The sequence below is a fragment of the Leptodactylus fuscus genome, chromosome 5, assembly GCF_031893055.1.
Source record: "Leptodactylus fuscus isolate aLepFus1 chromosome 5, aLepFus1.hap2, whole genome shotgun sequence".
In the NCBI taxonomy this organism is placed as follows: Eukaryota; Metazoa; Chordata; class Amphibia; order Anura; family Leptodactylidae; genus Leptodactylus; species Leptodactylus fuscus.
This window is the reverse complement of record NC_134269.1, coordinates 145,715,450-145,736,141: the sequence shown is the minus strand read 5'-3', so window position 1 is coordinate 145,736,141 and position 20,692 is coordinate 145,715,450. Positions and strand designations below refer to the sequence as shown.

At 44.1% G+C, this 20,692-nt stretch overlaps 1 protein-coding gene across 1 annotated transcript; it reads right to left on the bottom strand.

Annotated features, from left to right (window-relative positions):
- Positions 1-323: 323 nt before the first annotated feature.
- Positions 324-12,557, bottom strand: YEATS4 (YEATS domain containing 4). Its single transcript, XM_075274437.1, has 7 exons — positions 12,308-12,557; positions 6,699-6,818; positions 6,459-6,525; positions 6,148-6,242; positions 1,193-1,285; positions 706-793; positions 324-603 (listed from the first exon to the last, which is right to left on the bottom strand). The coding sequence occupies exons 1-7, from the start codon at positions 12,356-12,358 to the stop codon at positions 434-436; spliced, it is 684 nt and encodes a 227-aa protein (XP_075130538.1). The 5' UTR covers positions 12,359-12,557; the 3' UTR covers positions 324-433.
- Between the last annotated feature and the right edge of the window lie 8,135 nt (positions 12,558-20,692).

The window sequence follows — 20,692 nt, the reverse complement described above, 5'->3', positions numbered from 1 at the left end:
TATGGCACCTTATTCATATGCGGTAACCCATCTCTGCACTCGGATCTACACTTGGATGTCATGATTTTCTTTGGAGCACGACTCCATCAAAATAAAAGTAAAGTTTTAATTTAACTTATACCGGACTCCTGGGTGCTGGATTTTCCACTATCATTTTATGCATTGCTGCAATCCTAGCTGGAGGATTTCTTATCCGCGCATCCAACGTAGGACTCCGTTCACACACCAGATCGCTTCTTACTTCTCATCAAAAATTGTAAGTGACCACCTTTTTTTCTATACTTTGGACTATTATTCAGTGGGCTGAGAATCACTGTTTTCTTGCTGCTATACTATATAACAATGCTCTATAATTAAAATTTATTTTACAATGTTAATCAAAAAAAAGTAAAACTGTACAGTTTTCACATTGTCTGCCCCACAAACAGTTCCTTTATATGTCTTTAGACTGATCATCTTCTTCAAGTTTCTTGATCTCACTTTTCAGACAGTTAATAGTTTCCCGGCTTGCTTTTAATCTCTCCTTCAACTCTGAAATTTCAAAACTTGTTTTCTTCTTGGCAGCATCTAATTTTTCTCTGGTTTTAGCTTCTAGTTCTGTGACTAAAATAGCAACAGTTCATGGGTTTAGTTCATCACTGGAACAGTCTCAAATAGTATGAAAAAGTTGTCACTAATCTAATTCTATAATTTATTACAACTTACATTCTGTTTCATGTTTGTACGCTCCAAGGGTTAATTGGCGGGATGTAGTTAGAAGCTGTTGCATCATTGCTGTAGGGTCTTGGAAAATCTACAGTAGAGAAAAAAAAAAAACTAAAGCTTAGTGTCCCATTCTATGTAGGAGCTAGCTTTTGTTGAAAGAACTATATTTAATTCCTATATAATGAGAAGACTCACCTGACCACTGATGCCATTCAGCAGCCTCAGGAAGAGGACCCGTGATGTCACCAGTAATAACATTCAGGCCCTTTGCTGATTAGCCTCAGCGGTCACCTGACCGCTGAGGCCAATCAGCAGCCTCAGAACAATGGGGACAGGAGAGTTTTTTTTTTTTGTTTTTTTTTCTCCACTGCCCCAGCTTAAACTTTAAAAGGGTTGTCCATTTTTGCCTGGACAAGCCCTTTAAAGTCATAAAGGTCTGTATATATGTCCCATACAGGCCCCAAATGATCTGACAAAGGTTTCTTACCATTTCATCATAAAACTCTGAAACAACAGTCTTCTTCCCCAGCATGGCATTTGTGTCAGACTGAAACAACTTCAGCAAATGATATAAAGTGACCTAAATATAAGAGGGGGGAAAAAAAGTTAATTTGTCATCTAGAACAGAAAACCATTTGATTAACCCCTTCCCGCCGATGGCATTTTTTGATTTTCGTTTTTGACTCCCCTCCTTCTAAACCCCATAACTTTTTTATTTCTCCGCTCCCAGAGTCATATGAGGTCTTAATTTTTGCGGGACAATTTTTTCTTCATGATGCCACCATTAATTATTCTATATAATGTACTGGGAAGCAGGAAAAAAATTCAGAATGGGGTGGATTTGAAGAAAAAATGCATTTCTGCGACTTTCTTACGGGCTTTGGTTTTACGGCGTTCACTGTGCAGCCAAAATGACATGTCCCCTATATTCTGTGTTTCGGTACGGTTCCAGGGATACCAAATTTATATGGTTTTATTTACATTTTGACCCCTAAAAAAAATTCCAAAACTGTGTTAATTTTTTTTTTCTAAAAGTCGCCATATTCCGACGGCCGTAACTTTTTTATACGTGCGTGTACGGGGATGTATAGGGCGTCTTTTTTTGCGGGGCCGGGTGTACTTTTTAGTTCTACCATTTTCGGGAAATGTTATTGCTTTGATCACTTTTTATTCAAATTTTTATCAGAATTAAAACAGTGAAAAAATGGCGGTTTGGCACTTTTGACTATTTTTCCTGCTACGGCGTTTACCGAACAGGAAAAATATTTTTATAGATTTGTAGAGCGGGCGATTTCGGACGCGGGGATACCTAACATGTATATGTTTCACAGTTTTTAACTACTTTTATATTTGTTCTAGGGAAAGGGGGGTGATTTGAACTTTTAATACTTTTTTTATATTTTTTTACTTTTTTTTTTTATTTTTTTTTTGCATTTATTAGACCCCCTAGGGGTGTTGAACCCCAGGGGTCTGATCACTAATGCAATGCATTACAATGCTAATGCATTGCAAAAAATCATCATCTCTTTTGCAGGCTGTATACACCAGCCTGCAAAAGAGAGAATTTGCAGACCGGCTGGGAGCCTTTAACAAGGCTCCCGGCTGTCATGGCAACGGGGGGGGGGGGGGGGGGGGTCGGCCCTGGAGCATGCTCCAGGAGCCGGCGATCCCTGCCAAAATGGCGGCGCCCATGCGCCGCCGGGAAAATGGCGCCTTTGACAGCAGCGCCGGAGGGGTTAATGCCTCCGATCGGTCCGGGGAGTAGACACCCGGCGGCTATGACGGCCGCCCGGCTCCCGGGCGGTTGCCATAGTTACAGACCCGACATGCGCCGTACTATTACGGCGCATGTCGGGAAGGGGTTAAACCATTCAGCTACTCAAGGTGGCTATTGAAGTTGAGTCATTATGCTATTGCTGATGCTGCCACCCATGTTCTGTACCTGCAAGGCACTACAGAATTAGTACTTAAAGGTGTTGTCCAGGATGAACTTTTAATACGAAAAAAATATATATATCTACCGTATATACTTGAGTATAAGCAGAATTTTTCAGCACAGTGTTTGTACAGAAAAAGCCCCCCTCGGCTTGTACTCGAGTCAGGGGGTCTATGACCAGCCACAATATCAATGTATTAAATCTCCCATAAAATAGTGTAAAAAGAAAAAAGTTCTAAATCACTCCTTTCCCTAGAGTACATATAAAAATAGAAAATTACTGTGAAACACATACACATTAGGTATCCCTGTGTCTGAAAGTGCCCGGTCTACTGAATATAGGGTATCTGCAGTGCTCCTGTTCTGTCGGGAAGGGGTTAATAGGATCACTGCAGATACCCTATATTCAGCCAGGCTGAGTTCCAAGTGAGGGGGGAAAAAAAAGTCCTCAGGGGCAGACAGACAACCAAAACACCCCCTCCCCTTTCCCAGCATCTACTGCACCCAAAAACTCCGACCATTTTAATTTTCGAAATTTTCCAGCAGCTGCTGCATTCCTCCCCCCCCCCCTCCCTCGGCTTATACTTGAGTCAATAGTATTTCCCAGTTTTTTGTGGTAAAATTGGGGGTGGGGGGGTGGAGGCTTATATTTGGGTCGGCTTATACTCGAGTATATACAGTATATCACACACACACACCTCACCTAGCCCTGGTGTGTCTCCTACTTGCTACTCCCAGGCTCTTATTCTTGCAGAAGCCCTCACATCACATGACTACTGAGGCCAGTCAGTGGCCTAAGAAAAAGAAACACCACTCACTTATGTCACCTGCAATATCTCATGTCCTTTCCTTAAAGAGGCTCTATCACTGGATTTTCGCTATTTTAGATAAGCATATGCCTGAATAGCTTTTAAAAATACTATTCAAGTCTTACTAATTGTTTGTTAAAAGTAATCTATATTACACACAGACTCAACCTTAAATAGAGTACAAGTCATCCTGTAAAAAAATAATTAAAAAAAAAAACACAAAACTGAATTGGACTATTAAAGTTTAGTTTTTTTTGGATCCAGCATCAAAATCTGTGGTGAATTCCAACACTTAAAAATATGAAATTGGTTAAGATAATGATTGAAATATGTGTTACCTGCTGACTGAGCTGAACAGAGCCAAAGGTGAATGGCAGTCTGCTCCTATAACAAGCAGAGTGTGCCATTAGTGTTTCAGCACAGTTCTGTCTGTGCTTGGACTATTACCGTATTTTTCGGACTATAAGACGCACCTAGGTTTTAGAGGAGGAAAATAGGGAAAAAAAAATTTGAAGCAAAAACTAGTAAAATATTTAATATATGGGAGTTGTAGTTTTGCAACAGCTGCAAGGCCACATTGACAGGTGACCCTGCAGCTGTACGGGGATGTATAGGGCGTTTTTTTTGCGGGGCCAGCCGTACTTTTTAGTTATACCATTTTGGGGGATATCTATTGCTTAGATCACCTTGTATTGAAAAAAAAAACAGGAGGTGATTTAGAACTTTTATTTATTTCATATTTTTAAAGCTTTTTTTTTACTATTTTATTCCCCCCCGGGGGCTTGAACCTGCGGTCACTTGATCGCAAGTCCCATAGACGGCAATACAACTGTATTGCCGTCTATGGGACATTCTGTCTATTAGTATTACGGCTGGTCATAGAGACCAGCCGCAATACTAATATAGCCGTGACAGGCCGGGGAGCCTCATTAGGCTCCCGGCTGTCACCCGAACAGGTCGGCTCCTGCGATATCGCCGCACAGGAGCCGGCCTGCAACGTCACAGGTACGGGGCCGGTGGGAAAAAAGGTGCGTCTTATAGTCCGAAAAATACGGTATATGTACAGACAGAGCCGTGCCGTGACACTGATTTTCACCTTAGCTCTTTGCGAGTGCAGTTTGGGTAGAGGAAGGACAAGTCTAGGAAAAGAAGAAATCTAGACAAGGCTTTTTTTCTACTGGAAAAGGATCAGCGAGGACTGCAGTATAGGCAAAGAGAAGAGAAGCAGCATGCTATAGTCTATCCCATCTGCCATCCAGACACAGAGCATGAAAACTGCTATGGGCTCATTCACATCTGCGCCCAGTTTCCGTTTCCTGCACAAAACAGAGCAGGAGACTGAAAGCTGCAGGATTCTTTAATACCCATTCATTTGAATAGGTTTGAAAGGTGTCCGGCCGTGAGCGCCGGTGAGCGTTTTATGCTCTCCGCAGCGAAAGGTTTTTCTTTTTTAAATGAACACAGATCCGGACATGCAGTACTGAGTCCGGTTTTAAAAAAACAGTTTAGCCGCGGAGAGCATAAAATGTTCACCGGCACTCACGGCCGGACCCGCTCTGACAGGTTTCTGTCTTCTGCATGCAGACGACGGAAACGTGAAAACGGAGTCCGGGCGCTAGTGTGAACCCAGAGTATACTGTATATAGATAATGCAGTGTAAACTACAGAGTCTTTTAGAACAAGGTTTTATGCTCGATGCCACGGAATGTATTCCTCTGCATGTATCGGGCAGCATTTTGCAGCCAAACACATTCTTTAAAAAAATGAAAAGATACCTACCAGAAGAACAAAAGCTTTACAGGTTTAAATATCTTACATCTGTCCTGAAGTAGGAAGTATTGCTTCCTTTTAACAGACCAAAGGCTGAAGAGAGATTCAGATCTTTCCTGTTCGAGTCTTGGTCAGGTGCAGTGTTTTCATGCAAGTCTATTGTGGATTCAAATCGAATACTACATTGATGTCCCCATACATACATAGCTGTCACTATTCAAGGCAGCTAGAAAATAGACAATGCTGTATTTGGTGATACAAGGCGTTCATGACGACCGCACCGCACCAGACTGAAATCAGAATAGAACATGCTGTCAGATTATCTTTAAACGTCATACCTAGCTATTCACTTAAGGACAAAAAAAAAAAAAATTCACATTCTGTACTAAAGAGTCTCAAGTGTTTGTTCAGCTAGGTCTCATTTAACATTGAGGATCACACTAAATTCAGCAGGTTACTGCTATTATTTTATGTGCTTCCCTACCAAATATTTAAGCACTGGGGTTACCAGAACACTCCACGGTCCATGATGGACAGACATGTAGCAACTTTTACTATGCGAAACATTTCTGTGGCAGGAATAGACAGAATAACTGACACAATAACTTGGAAGTTAGGTAAAAAAATTTTTTTACACAGACTCTTGTAGGATTAGATACTAGCTGCAAGTGTTTTTTAGTTTATACTACCATAGCTAGTAGCTAGAATGCCATTTTAAAACAGGAGCTGAACTGCAATAGGCTGACACAGACTTTCGGCTTCAGTGGCTACTGATCCGTGGGGTGGGGGGTGGTTAATTGTCCATCTCACCCACTGATCTGATATTGATGTCCTAACATAAGGATCTTTTTCCTAGAAAAATACTCTAATAACAATTGTGTTAATACCTTGCATAACAGCATTAAATGTAACAAAACAAATACTTACGGGCCTTTCATTTGGATCAATAAAAAATATTTTTATGATGATCTCAAATTCACCCCATCCAGTCTCAGTAATTTCATATGGAGGCTTAGTAACAACTAGAAAGAAAGAATTATATTTTCAAAACTAGTTTTTGTATAAAGGCAGTGCTCCCCAACCAGTGGATCTCCTGTAACAACCCCCCCCCCCCTCCCCCAGCGGTGTCGGCTGCAAGTATCATTGTACCCCAGTGGCACCAAAATTATCTCAGTATTAATAGAATTTCCCATTTCTTTAAATCACTTACACCAAGCCTCCTTAGATTAAAGCCATACCTCTTAAAGGATTCCCATAGCTTTCATGCAGTTTAAACTGAATTTTCTTCACATAGGCAGACATGTCCTGAAAACAAGTAGAACAAACTTTCTTTTAGAGGAGTCCACTGCAGCAAATGAATAAAATATATATGTGCAAATCTATTGCTGTTTAGTCATCTGTTTGCAATTATCTTGTCTCTAATATCTATATAAATAAAATATATGACAAAAAAAAAACATGAATCTTTCCACTGGTACCTCATTACGATAAGGTTTCACATACACCGTCCACTGGTGAGTGTGGCCATCTTCTTCCCTCTTCTTACCAAAGTAACGTGCAACATTTCCATAGACTATTGGTTTCACAATTGTAACTCCCTAAATCAAGCAAAAACAAGAAAATATTACTTTGAAATGATGAATAATCTATTTGCTTTGCATGAACATTAAAGAGGACCTTTCACCACTTTTGGGCACATGCAGTGTTATATACTGCCAGAAAGCTGACAGTGCGCTGATTTCAGCGCACTGTCGGCTTTCCCGATCTGTGCCCGGTGTAAAGAGCTTACGGTGCCGGTACCATAGTGCTCTATGGTCAGAAGGGCGTTTCTGACCATTAGCCAGAGACGTCCTTCTGCCTCACGGCGCCAATCGCGCTGTGCTGTGGAGCGGGGAGGAACGCCCCCTCCCTCTGCTCACACAGCTCGTCCATAGACGAGCATTATCAGGAGCGGGAGGGGGGAGTTCCTCCCCGCGCCACAGTACAGCGCGATTGGCGCCGTGAGGCAGAAGGACGTCTCTGGCTAATGATCAGAAACGCCCTTCTGACCATAGAGCACTACGGTACCGGCACAGTAAGCTCTTTACACCGGGCACAGATCGGGAAAGCCGACAGTGTGCTGAAGCGCACTGTCGGCTTTCTGGCGGTATATAACAGTGCATGTGCCCAAAAGTGGTGAAAGGTCCTCTTTAACCCCTTCCCGCCGATGGCATTTTTTGATTTTTCGTTTTTGACTCCCCTCCTTCTAAACCCCATAACTTTTTTTTATTTCTCCGCTCCCAGAGCCATATGAGGTCTTAATTTTTGCGGGACAAATTTTTCTTGATGATGCCACCATTATTTATTCTATATAATGTACTGGGAAGCAGGAAAAAAATTCAGAATGGGGTGGATTTGAAGAAAAAATGCATTTCTGCGACTTTCTTACGGGCTTTGGTTTTACGGCGTTCACTGTGCAGCCAAAATGACATGTCCCCTATATTCTGTGTTTCGGTACGGTTCCAGGGATACCAAATTTATATGGTTTTATTTACATTTTGACCCCTAAAAAAAATTCCAAAACGGTGTTAAAAAAATTTTTTTCTAAAAGTCGCCATATTCCGACAGCCGTAACTTTTTTATACATAGTTGTACAGGGATGCATAGGGCGTCTTTTTTTTGCGGGGCCGGGTGTACTTTTTAGTTCTACCATTTTCGGGAAATGTTATTGCTTTGATCACTTTTTATTCAAATTTTTATCAGAATCAAAACAGTGAAAAAACGGCGGTTTGGCACTTTTGACTATTTTTCCTGCTACGGCGTTTACCGAACAGGAAAAATATTTTTATAGATTTGTAGAGCGGGCGATTTCAGACGCGGGGATACCTAACATGTATAGGTTTCACAGTTTTTAACTACTTTTATATTTGTTCTAGGGAAAGGGGGGTGATTTGAACTTTTAATACTTTTTATATTTTTTTTTCTTTACTTTTTTTTTTGCATTTATTAGACCCCCTAGGGGTGTTGAACCCCAGGGGGTCTGATCACTAATGCAATGCATTACAATGCTAATGCATTGCAAAAAATCATCATCTCTTTTGCAGGCTGCATACACCAGCCTGCAAAAGAGAGAATTTGCAGACCGGCTGGGAGCCTTTAACAAGGCTCCCGGCTGTCATGGCAACATAACGTCGGCCCTGGAGCATGCTCCAGGAGCCGGCGATCCCTGCCAAAATGGCGGCGCCGGAGGGGACCGATCGGAGGCATTAGAGCCGGTTGTCTACTGCTTAAAGCAGTAGACACCCGGCGGCTATGACGGCCGCCCGGCTCCCGGGTGGTCGTCATAGTTACAGACCCGACACGTGCCGTACTATTACGGCGCATGTCGGGAAGGGGTTAAGCGAATATTCAGAAGTTATCTGCCCAAATTTAAGAGCTGAAAATCTGCAATATGTTACAGTAGCAACAAAGATGTGAGTGTGAGATATTTCCAGGTCAACCTGCAGTGGAAACTTTAAAGGGAGTCTATCATTGGGATTTTTTTTTTCAATTTTAAACCTATCGTCCTATAGCCTTTAGAATGGCTATTGTAGGCATATCTTTGGTTTCAATCATGTTGCTGGCGTTTTCATGATAAAGCCGGTTTCTTCGTATGCAAATTAGTGTTCACGCAGCACAAGGGTGTTCCCCCTGTGCTCTGAGCACACCCACGTCATTGGCCTGGATCTGCATCCCCGCCCCTCCTTGATTGTAGTTTACGTCACCTCCTCTAATTCTTTACTTCATTCTTACATGAGCAGGCATACTGCACCTGCTCGTATAAGAGGAAATCCAAGGTGGCGTACGAAGCAGGCGTGGTATGATCAGCAGCTTCGGCGGACAAAGCGTACAAAGCAGGGTGTGCTCCGTGAACACTAATTTGCATAAGAAGAAACTGGATTTATCATGAAAACACCAGCAACATAATTCAAACTAAAGATATGCCTTTATAAAGGCTACATGAAGATGGAATTTTTGTAATTTTTAACAAAACCTAATGATGGACTCCCTTTGAAAATAACCTTTCACCAACTCCAGTTCTTATATCTGTTACTAGATCCCCCTCCACTGATTCTGAGATACCTGGAATTTTCTCCCTAGCCCATCCCAGAGCAATGAATGCTGTTAGATTTGGTGTCTGACGACATCTGGCGATTTAGGGGGTGTTAAGGGGGCTCCCAGCAGCAATTGTCTCTGCTATTCTCTCCTATCTGTGGGTGCAAACAGGAAGCCATCAGCAGCCTCTGCTCTACACATACATAGGAAACAATAGGCAGAGGGTGCACGATGAGACTTCCGGGGTGCACCAAGAGGCTAATTAGCATATGAATTAAAAAACGGGCTCATTCAAAAACTACTGAGGCGATTTACATACAAAAGGTACGTGTGGAATAGCCTTTCTAAAGGCTATGCAAATATGTCTATCTAAAAATGACTTTTCCCAATGATAGAGCCCCTTTAATAAAGTATAGGAAAGTTAGTTATAGGCCATAACTGCACTACTTTGTTATTAAGAGAGCTCTCTCCATATGGAAAGCGCTCCCTTACTGTACATTACATATAGTGCTCCCATGGGTAATAAGTCTGCCCCCTACACAGGTAATGATATAAGGATATTAACCGGAAGGGGAAACTATTATAGTAATAGTGCCCCCACCATAAGTAATGTTATTACTAGAGATGAGCGAATACTATTCAAAACTCTAGTTTCGAATACCTCACTCCCATAGGAACGAATGGGAGCGGGCGAACTGCAAGGGGTTAAGCGCCGGTCGGCGCAGCCGCTCCCATTCATTCCTATGGAGCGAGGTATTTGAAACTGCAGATTCGAATACTATTCACTCATCTCTAGTTATTACCTTTGGGGTGAGGTACTATATTTGAATAGACTGAAGAAAGAAAGGAAAAAAAAAATAAAAAAATATTGCCAACAAAACCCACATGTACGGAAAACACGAAAATGTGTCTGACCCAGTCCAGACGGGGTTAATGTCTGAACATAAAATGTGTCATGGCTTCTGCTTGGTAGAACAAAGGATTTAGTAGTAGAAGCTCCTAAGAGTAAGGCTACAGTCAGACGACAGAGGTGCAAAATGGCCAAGAAAAAGATCCATTTTTCTCAGCTGTCTTGCACCCACTTTCGCGAATGCCCCATAAATTCAAGTGTATGAAGGGATATGTGAAAACGGACAAAAACAGAATAGGGACCAGCAGGGCCGACGAACGCCGATGAGCTGAATACATAGGCGATTAAAGCAGGAGCTGTGACAGCTCAGCTGCTGCTTTAACGCTGCGGTGTGTGTAGGCGCGATCGTGTCTACAACTATGTGAATGGCGTGAGAGCAGAGAGAGGTGCGGCAGGGGAGCGATGGAAGGTGAGTGTGTTTGTTTTCCGTGGTAAACATTAAGGTGGAACATAATGAAGAGGGCCCATGAAACTGGGGGGGGGGGGGGGGGGTAAATGAAGGGGGGGGGACGGCATGACACTGGGGCAGATGAGGGGGGGGGAGAATGGCATGGCACTGGGGCAGAGGAGGGGGGGGGGAGAATGGCATGACACTGGGGCAGAGGAGGGGGGGGGGAACGGCATGACACTGGGGCAGAGGAGGGGGGGGGGGGAACGGCATGACACTGGGGCAGAGGAGGGGGGGGGGAACGGCATGACACTGGGGCAGAGGAGGGGGGGGGGGAACGGCATGACACTGGGGCAGAGGAGGGGGGGGGGAACGGCATGACACTGGGGCAGAGGAGGGGGGGGGGGGAACGGCATGACACTGGGGCAGAGGAGGGGGGGGGGACGGCATGACACTGGGGCAGAGGAGGGGGGGGGAACGGCATGACACTGGGGCAGAGGAGGGGGGGGAACGGCATGACACTGGGGCAGATGAAGGGGGGACATGAAACTGTGGGCAGATGAAGGGGGGACATGAAACTGGGCAGATGAAGGGGGAGAACGGCATGAAACTGGGGGAGAGATGGAGGGGGGCATATAATTTACGGATGACTGTAGGAGGATTATACTGTGTGGGAGCACACGAAAAATGAATGAGAATGGGCGGAGTCAACATAAAAGTGGGCAGAGCTAAATTTGCTGTGGCGCGCATTTTATCCCTCTTTCTTTATAAGTATATCGCCTAAGGGTCTGTTCACAGAGTTTTTTTGCAGGCGGATTTTGATGCGGATTCCGCCCATTGTCTCCCATTCATTTCAATGGGAGTTGCTCGCTTTTTTTCCCCCACTAGCGATTTTTTCAGCTAGCGGGAAAAAGAAGCGACATGCCCCATCCTCCCATGGCTGATTCAGCCGCGGCTCCAGACTCACTCCCGATTAGGCCTATTTATTCGGGCCTAATCAGGAGCAGGATGCCGATGCAACGCATCCCGCTGTAGCTAGCCGCACGGCAAAGTCACACAGTGCAATAGGTTTCCGCCATGTTTACATACCCTTATAAAGTGTCTATAGCCTGACCTCAGACACATAACAGAGCAGTAAAGGCCAGGTTGTGGTTAATATCAGCCTATAATATTTAGTACTTTTCTACGTAATGTCGATGCATGGCCATCAAGTATATCCTCAGAAGCAGGGGGCACTTACTTACATCATGTGACAATGGTGTGCAGCATCTGTATACTGCTTACTATATACACTGGGGAGAGGCTTTCCTATCTGAGATCACTACAGAAAAGTAAGTGGAGCTTGTGATGTTACATTATAATGGCAGCCTGAGGTGCCTAGTAGTTACTGGAGCTCATCTCCACCATGTTCCTATAATGAAGGCTTTATAGTATAGAATACGATTCGTACAGCACTAATGACTCTATAACTGGACGTCAGTGTGGCTAATACACTGCTATCGCCCATTGTTCTGCTACACGGTCACACGCGCCGCACACATGACGACTGTCTATTTTGTTCCTTGCTGCCAAACACAAAGTGGTTTAAAGTAATAAGACGCCCCATATCATCCCCCTAGTGCCCACTACTGGGCGCACAACCTCCAGACAAAGCCTCCTGCGGGGTGAACACCCGTTCCAGGGTCAGACACACAGGAGGGTTCAGGCCCCCTCACCTTAACTCTCCCTCCGGAGTCCGGGCCGAATTCAGCCATCCTCTTGAACATATTGGAGCGGGAGGCGGCCGGGGAGGGGCAGGAGCAGCTCACGGACGAGCCAACGCCAGTCACCGCAGGAAACGACCAGACAGCGCCGAGAAGAAAGCACACACTGTACAAAGAGCTGCGGGAATTTCAGCGCTAGAAGCCGTGAGCCGAACGCTGCTACAAACCTTCTGCGGGTACCCGAAACCCTCCTATTTCATTGTGAGAATGGTACGGTCCAGCCAGTCACAACAACTAGCGCGCCCTGTGAGGGAAGGAGGGGGAGGGGCTACCAAGTGATGAACTAGCGAGATGGAGAGGGAAATGGAAAGTTCTGTGTACAGCATTGGTTTAATAGAGTGAGGTGAGCAGTACAAAAGCTGGTGGGAAGGAAAAGAGGAGCAGCTTCTCAGGGCGACTATTCATGACAGGTCTCTGCTTTACCTAAGGGCCTCTGCGAAATAAATGGTGGAAGCTAGTTGGTTGCTATAACTCAGTACTCCATTTTTACTCCTCCACAAGTCATGTCTTTGGTCATATTCACACAAATATAAAAAACGGACGTCACCCTGCTGTCTTTAAAACCATGGCTATCCTACAGATGCAAAAAACACCCTTTCATCAGTTTTTCATCCATGGTCGTGTGAGGTTCATGTTACGTTTTTTTTAAAGGGGCTCTATCAGCAAAATCATGCTGATAGAGCCCCACATATGCGTGAATAGCCTTTAAAAAGGCTATTCAGGCACCATAAATGTTATATTAAACTACCCCCCCAGTTTTAAAATAAAACCCTAAAAAAGAATGTGCTCTACTTACGCATCGTGCACGCTGGGCGGGCATTCAGGGTGTGTCTTCATCTTCTTCCACGCCTCTTCTTCCTCCGATGTCCTCCAGTCCTGTCGTCCTCTGGCGCTCGCAAACTGACACTGATATAAAAAAATGGCCTGGGCGCTTGCACAGTAGCGTGCGGCTTCTACTATGGCTACTGCGCAGGCGCCCAGGCCATTTTTTTTTTATCAGTGTCAGTTCGCGAGCGCCAGAGGAGGACGGGATCGGAGGAAGAAGAGGCGTGAATGAAGAAGACAGCGCACCCTGAATACCCGCCCAGCGTGCATGATGCGTAAGTAGATCACATTCTTTTTTAGGGTTTTATTTTAAAACTGGGGGGGTAGTTTAATATAACATTTACGGTGCCTGAATAGCCTTTTTAAAGGCTAGTAAGTAATAGAGCTCCACACGTAGATTGTGTTCAAGGTAATTTATTGTAGCGAATGAGTGAGTACTTTCGGTCTTTTTTCGACCTTCCTCAGACTCTACATAGAACATAAAGAGACATTCTGTCATAAAAAAAAATGCAACATGTTGTAGCAGCACATGCTGCAAATAAAACAAAAAAAGGAAATCTACACATATACAACACAAACAAATCACGAACATTGAAGCCATGTATCAGCAAAGATTGGGTGTCCATCAGCAGTGCAGCTAGAGCCTGGATAGTAATTGTAGTATATTGTAGTCAAGGAGATATTGTCAATCAGCAACAGAAAGTGTAACACCAAAATAAACAGTATATAAACAAAGATAACACTGGTATATACTAGTGTAAGGCTGCACGCAGTATCCCATAAATCAAGATGTAGTAAAAAAGAGGTGGTCACCTGTTAATTCAGTAGTCCAGTGTATAAGGAGTTAATTCAGTCTACCTATTAGATTAAAGGTACATTACATCAGTACAGATGCCCCCATAAATAAAAGGAATACAGGTGGTGACAATGCTCGTTGTCAGGGGTCCTTACCTCCCGCCCGTCCGGGCCCGCATAGGGTTAATCCAGTGTAGGTGAAAAAGCAAACAGCAAAAATGATGCAGAGATGCGCAGCAGGGAATTGCCTATGGCGAAGTGAAAGATGCGCGCCATGTCGGCGTCCCTGTCAGCCTTTAAAAAGGAATGCCGGCTTCTTCCAATTGGGCCGACGCGCGCATGCGTGTAGACGCACGGACGTAATAGTTTATACTGCGCGTGCGCCCGATGTATGGAGAGATTGCCGGCAAGACAAGAAGTGTCGGCCCAGAGAGCGCATGCGCACTAGAGTAAGTGCGGTATAGGAGAGTATCGCATGCGTGTGCGCTTACTGCATGGAGAGTGTACCGGGCAACATAGAAAAAGTAGAACACGGAGATAAAGGTATTAGTAAAGAGAGCAGGGATGGCATTGAGGACTATAGGACAGGGATGAGAGATGGCCGGAAGATGAAAGGGTCAAGCACTAGAAAGACAAAGAAGAGGCAAGATAAAGAGACTATAGAAAGGATGAAGATAAAGGAGGAATAGAAAACTATAAAAATAAAGAAAAATATGAAAAAAATGGAAAATATAGAAAAATAAACACAAAATATAAAAAATAAACAATAGGATAAAATAAAATGTAAATTATAAAATATAAAAAAGGAAAAATAATGAAAAAATAAAAATGAAGTATAAAAATGTTAAAGGATATATTTTCTCTCTCATGCGGGCCTAGGCGACAGTCGGGGAGCAGTCCTAACGAGCCTGTGGAGAGAGGAGGAAAAGAAGGTTATCAAGATAATGGGAACAACGTGCAGCAATGTCAAATTAAATGTGTCACTAAACAAGTAGAGACCTTAAATAAATGCCTGTACTTCATATTCTCGGTTGAGACCCCTAGGCTACATCGTCTGGAGCCTATGAATCCAGTACGCTTCTTTTTTCTTCAGCATCAAGATTCTATTACCACCCCGCCGAGGAATGCTCACTTGCTCAAGTACCTGAAATCTTAAGGGTGAATTCACACTGAGTAAACGCTAGCTTATTCTGAACGTAAAACACGTTCAGAATAAGCGGCGTCTAAAGCAGCTCCATTCATTTCTATGGGAGCGGGGATACGAGCGCTCCCCATAGAAATGAATGGGCTGCTTCTTTCACTCCGTGCAGTCCCATTGAAGTGAATGGGGAGTGCCGGCGTATACGGCAAGCTCTGCTCATGCCGGAGCGTACACGCCGGCACTCCCCATTCACTTCAATGGGACTGCACGGAGTGAAAGAAGCAGCCCATTCATTTCTATGGGGAGCGCTCGTATCCCCGCTCCCATAGAAATGAATGGAGCTGCTTTAGACGCCGCTTATTCTGAACGTGTTTTACGTTCAGAATAAGCTAGCGTTTACTCAGTGTGAATGCACCCTTACTGCGAAATGTTGTGTCCCATTTTATCAAAGTGTGCCGGTAGGGGCAGTAGCAGGTTACGGCAGCGAATGTTTGACTTATGTTGCTTGATGCGGTCCCGCACACGTTGGGTAGTCTCCCCAACGTATGCGAGACCGCACGGACACTTTATCAGGTAAACAACAAAGCTTGAATTGCATGTAAAGTAATCCCTGGACAATATGGTTTCCCCTGTTTGCAGGTGATAAATCTTTTCCCCTTTTAGTATGTTAGAGCAATGATGGCAACACAAACATGGAAAGGTGCCTTTCCGTGGGGTACTGAGAAATAGTTGACGTGACACCTTAACCTCAGAACCTAGGTCGGCTCGTACTAATCTATCCTTGAGGTTCTGTGGGCGTCTGTAACAAGGGCGAAAGTTTTTGCGAAAAGATGGTATCTCGGGGTGAGCTCTGGCCAAGAGTGGCCAGTGTTTTCTAATGATGCCATGAATTTTATAGACAAAGGGGTGGTAAGTGTGTACTAGTGTGATTCTACTGTCATCCTCATCACGGTCAGAGGCTTGCTGTGTCTCTTTTGGACTATCTTGCCTAGTTTGTTGCAATGAATCAGAAAGTAATTCCTGAGGGTAACCCCTGGCTCTGAACTTGTTTTCCATCTCCCTGAATCTTTGTTCCCTAGTCTCGGGGTCCTGAACTATCCGTTTCACTCTACAAAACTGTGATTTAGGAAGGGATTTTTTTGTTGATGTCGGGTGGCAGCTTTGATAATGTAGGAGACTGTTTCTGTCCGTCTTTTTTGTGAAAAGATCCGGACAGAGTGTGCCATCCTGTTTTTTAGAGATCATGGTGTCCAGGAAACTGATCTTTTCCGTACTATAATGGAGCGTAAATTTGAGTTCAGGCCAGATGTTATTGATGTACTGAGTGAAGTCATCAAGACTTGAGACCGGTCCCTTCCAGATACAGAATATGTTATCTATGTATCTCTTCCAGGTCACAGCATGATCCTGGAAGAGAAGGTTAATGTAGATGTAGCTCTCCTCGAAGAATGCCATGTAGGCATTCGCGTAGGGAGGCGCGACGTTGGAACCCATCGCGGTTCCGCGTTTCTGCAGGAAGAAATCATCTTGGAACAGGAAATAATTTTCCTCCAAGATTATTTGGAGAAGATCCAATGATAGATTAATAATTTGTTGGTCTACCCCATTGCGTTCCAATAGAGTCTTAGTTGCCATCAACCCCTTGGAATGCTCGATACAGGTGTATAAACTCACTACGTCTATGGTAACGAGGAGAGTGTCTGGAGGTAGTCTAGTGGTCTCATGTATTAATTTAAAAAAGGCTGAAGTGTCCAGTAGAAAGGATCGTGTGCTTTTGATGTGGGGGGTCAAGAGTTTTTCTACAAAAATGGATAATGGTGACAAAATAGAATCACAGGATGCCACTATGGGGCGATCAGGTGGATCCACTAGACTTTTATGGATCTTGGGTAACACGTAAATCACTGGTGTAATGGGGTCCTGTTTGGTTAAGAAATTAGCTGTGTAGGCGTCAATAGTTTTGGTTTCTAGGTGTCTACGGAGAACCGTTTGGATCCTGTCTGAAATTCTATGGACAGGATTCCTGGGAAGTGGGATGTATACCTCAGAGTCTGCAAGTTGTCATTTGATCTCTTTGGTGTAGTTAGACCTGTCCATAACAACGATGGCCCCACCCTTGTCAGCTGGTTTAATAACCAGGGTGCTATCCTTGACAAGCTGTTCTAGGGCCATTCTATCGCTATTGGAGAGATTAGTTCTGCATGTAAAAGAATCTTTTTCCACTGTCTTTCTGAAGTCATTGACTTCGTTCTGTATCAGTGAAATAACCGTTTCAATACCCGGTGAATTCTTAGGCGCACAAAAGTTGCTTTTCATTTTTAAGCCTAGGTCTTTACAGGACACAAGGCTTGGTCTATCAATGACCTCAGTAGGTGAGAGTGTCTTGGAAAAGTGAGCTTTAAGTCTAAGTAAACGATAGAATCGTTGCATGTCTAGGTCAAGTTGAAACAAGTTATAACCATATGTAGGGCAGAAGGAAAGGCCCCGCTGTAAAAGTTCGATTTGGGCAGGGCTTAATATTTTGGAGGAAATATTTACAACAAGGGATTCGTTCCCTACCTGAGATCTGGTTGATACAGATGATATTGGAACCGGGTTTTGTCTCCCGCGTCTCCTGTTGGTTCCCCTCTGAAATTGAAAAGAAGTTGGAGCCCTATAGGATCTTTCGCTAGCAGCGCTTGAATCTGATGATTCTGATGAAGTTTGTCGTAAACGAAAGGTAGGTCTATTACTCGGGTACCCATCCTTCCATCTATATACCCTATCATTTTTGAGTCTGAGGAAGGTCGAAAAAAGACCGAAAGTACTCACTCATTCACTACAATAAATTACCTTGAACACAATCTACGTGTGCAGCTCTATTACTTACCAGTTTGGACGGGGCGGGACCCTATCTCCACCAACGGGACAGCAACTGTATCCCTAATTCAACTTTTTAAAGGCTATTCACGCATATGTGGGGCTCTATCAGCATGATTTTGCTGATAGAGCCCCTTTAATGTGGGTTCTCATTTGTTACATGACGAGAGCAACTGAGATTAAGGCCTGGTTCACATCTGCATTTCAGTTTCCGTTTGGGGAGTCGGCTTCGGATTCTGAAGTGGACAGCCTGAACAGAAACTTATCCGAATAGAAAAGTGGTAACCTAAGGGAACCCATGGACCCCATAGACGAGGGGTAGGCAACAGGGGCGTAACTACCGTAGAGGGCCCGGTGACAGCCGCTAACGCTGCGTTTTTTTTTTTTTAACAGGCCGTTACGGGCCCTATTTACTTGCCGATCCTGGCTGGGCCGGGATCGGCAAGTGACACCGCGGGCCCCACAAATACTATCATTATACTCGGGGGTCTTTGCAGACCCCCGAGTATAATGATCGGCGGACTAGGAGAGGTAAGGGAACGTAAACAATACTGTTACCTCTCCACGATCCTGCTAGGGCTCCTTCATACTTCTTAAAGATGTATATACAAAGGTAAGATCCGCAGCTCTTCATCATGGTAAAAAAATATCCTTTATTCTTTCATTTAAAAAAAATGGTATAGAACCATGGACAAACAAGTGTAAAGACAAGAAAACACATAAGTGTAATAAAAAAACGCTGATATTACATGTCTGGCTGACGCGTTTCAAGACTGTGAAGTCTCTTAATCATAGCCTTCTGGGTGCTCTGTTCAAGTGGAAACAACCCCTACCTTTATATTACATATAAAACTCATAACACAGGTGAAAACAATTAATTAATTAAACTTCCCCCTTAGAGACTGCAATACATCTATTAACTCTGTCTGTTTTTTTTCTCTCCGACATACTGTTCAAAAAAAAGTAAATGTAAACTACTAAAATGTAAAACATGTAAACATACAAGTAATGTAATTAGTTTGAGAAGTTTGACTACAAACTATGAGTTTAGGCATCATACACACATGAATTGCGGTACTCATGCGGTAGTTTATTGCATAAGATGCCAGGAATGTAGAGTCGAGTATATAGGTTGTACATCGAGACCTTTGAGGGTTCGGATTTTAACTGCGGATCTTACCTTTGTATATACATCTTTAAGAATTATTTTCTTCTTCAAGTCCAGAAGAATTTGATCGTGCACCTTGCATCAGGATATGGTGAGCTGATTTATCAATTTTCCTTTTTTTGAAAAATCTCCTTCATACTTGTCTGACGTCACATGAACCCGGCCTGCTTCCCGGGTCATGTGACGTCCGACGTCATTAAAGAAGGACGAGAGCGGCGGCCGACAGCATAGGAGCCGGGGGACAGGTAAGCAACTGTTTTTTTTTTTTAATGTTTGTATTCCCCCGGGTCTCCGATTATTATACTCTGGGGTCTGAAAAGACCCCAGAGTATAATAAATGTTTATGGGTGTCCACAGTGGGCTATAATACTGTGTGCAGGGGACACTATTGGGGATAATACTGTGTGCAGGGGACACTATGGGGGATAATAGACTTGACAGGCTGATCAGGAGGGCCAGCTCTGTCCTGGGGAGCCCCTTGGACCCAGTACAGGTGGTGGGTGACAGAAGAATACTGTCTGTGGTGACCTCCATGCGGGAGAACAAATTCCACCCCATGTATGGGACCCTGATGGGACTTGGCAGCACTGTAAGTGACCGTCTGCTTCACCCCAAGTGTGAGAAGGAGCGCTATTGCAGGTCCTTCCTTCCAACCGCGACCAGGCTGTATAATCTACATCAGACCAAGCGAAGATCTCTCCGCACAGAGAACTAATGATTATGACGATGACCATGAGGTCTTCCTCTTTCTCTTCTGTTTTTCCTTAGCTGCTATGGACTCCTAGTATATCTTCTCTTCTCAGCATATGTGTGTCTACGTCTGTAATATATTACTGTGTATTATCCTGTATCTGTATTACTATGCTGCTGTAACATGCTGAAATTTCCCCAATGTGGGACTATTAAATATTAATAACTAATAACTATTAATACTGTGTGCAGGGGCCACTATTGGGGAAAATACTGTGGGCAGGGGCCACTAAGGGACAGAATACTGTGTGCAGGGGCCCCTAAGGGACAGAATACTGTGTGCAGGGGCCCCTAAGGGACAGAATACTGTGTGCAGGGGCCACTAATGGACATAATACTGTGTGCAGGGGCCACTATGGGGTATAATACTGTGTTCAGGGGCCACTAATGGACATAATACTGTGTGCAGGGGCCACTAATGGACATAATACTGTGTGCAGGGGCCACTAATGGACGTAATACTGTGTGCAGGGCTTACTAAGGGACATAATAGAGTGCAGAGGAGGGGGTAGGTCGAGGTCTTCGGCGTCGGTCAGGGGGGCCATGTCAAAAGTTCGCCACGGGGCCCCGCCATTCCTAGTTACGCCACTGGTAGACAACCTTTTTTGTTCAGCGTGCTGATTTAAATTAAAAAATCAAGATGAGGTCCTTTTAATGCCGGTCAAAAATTGTAAGGCTTCTGACCCCTATACTAAAGTCATATAGCACAAACCGTAACATAGAGGTGCTGTCATACTGGGCTCCCAGCCACATATGTTTACCACTATTTGCCTAGGTACACGTGCTCTTTTCCTTAAGA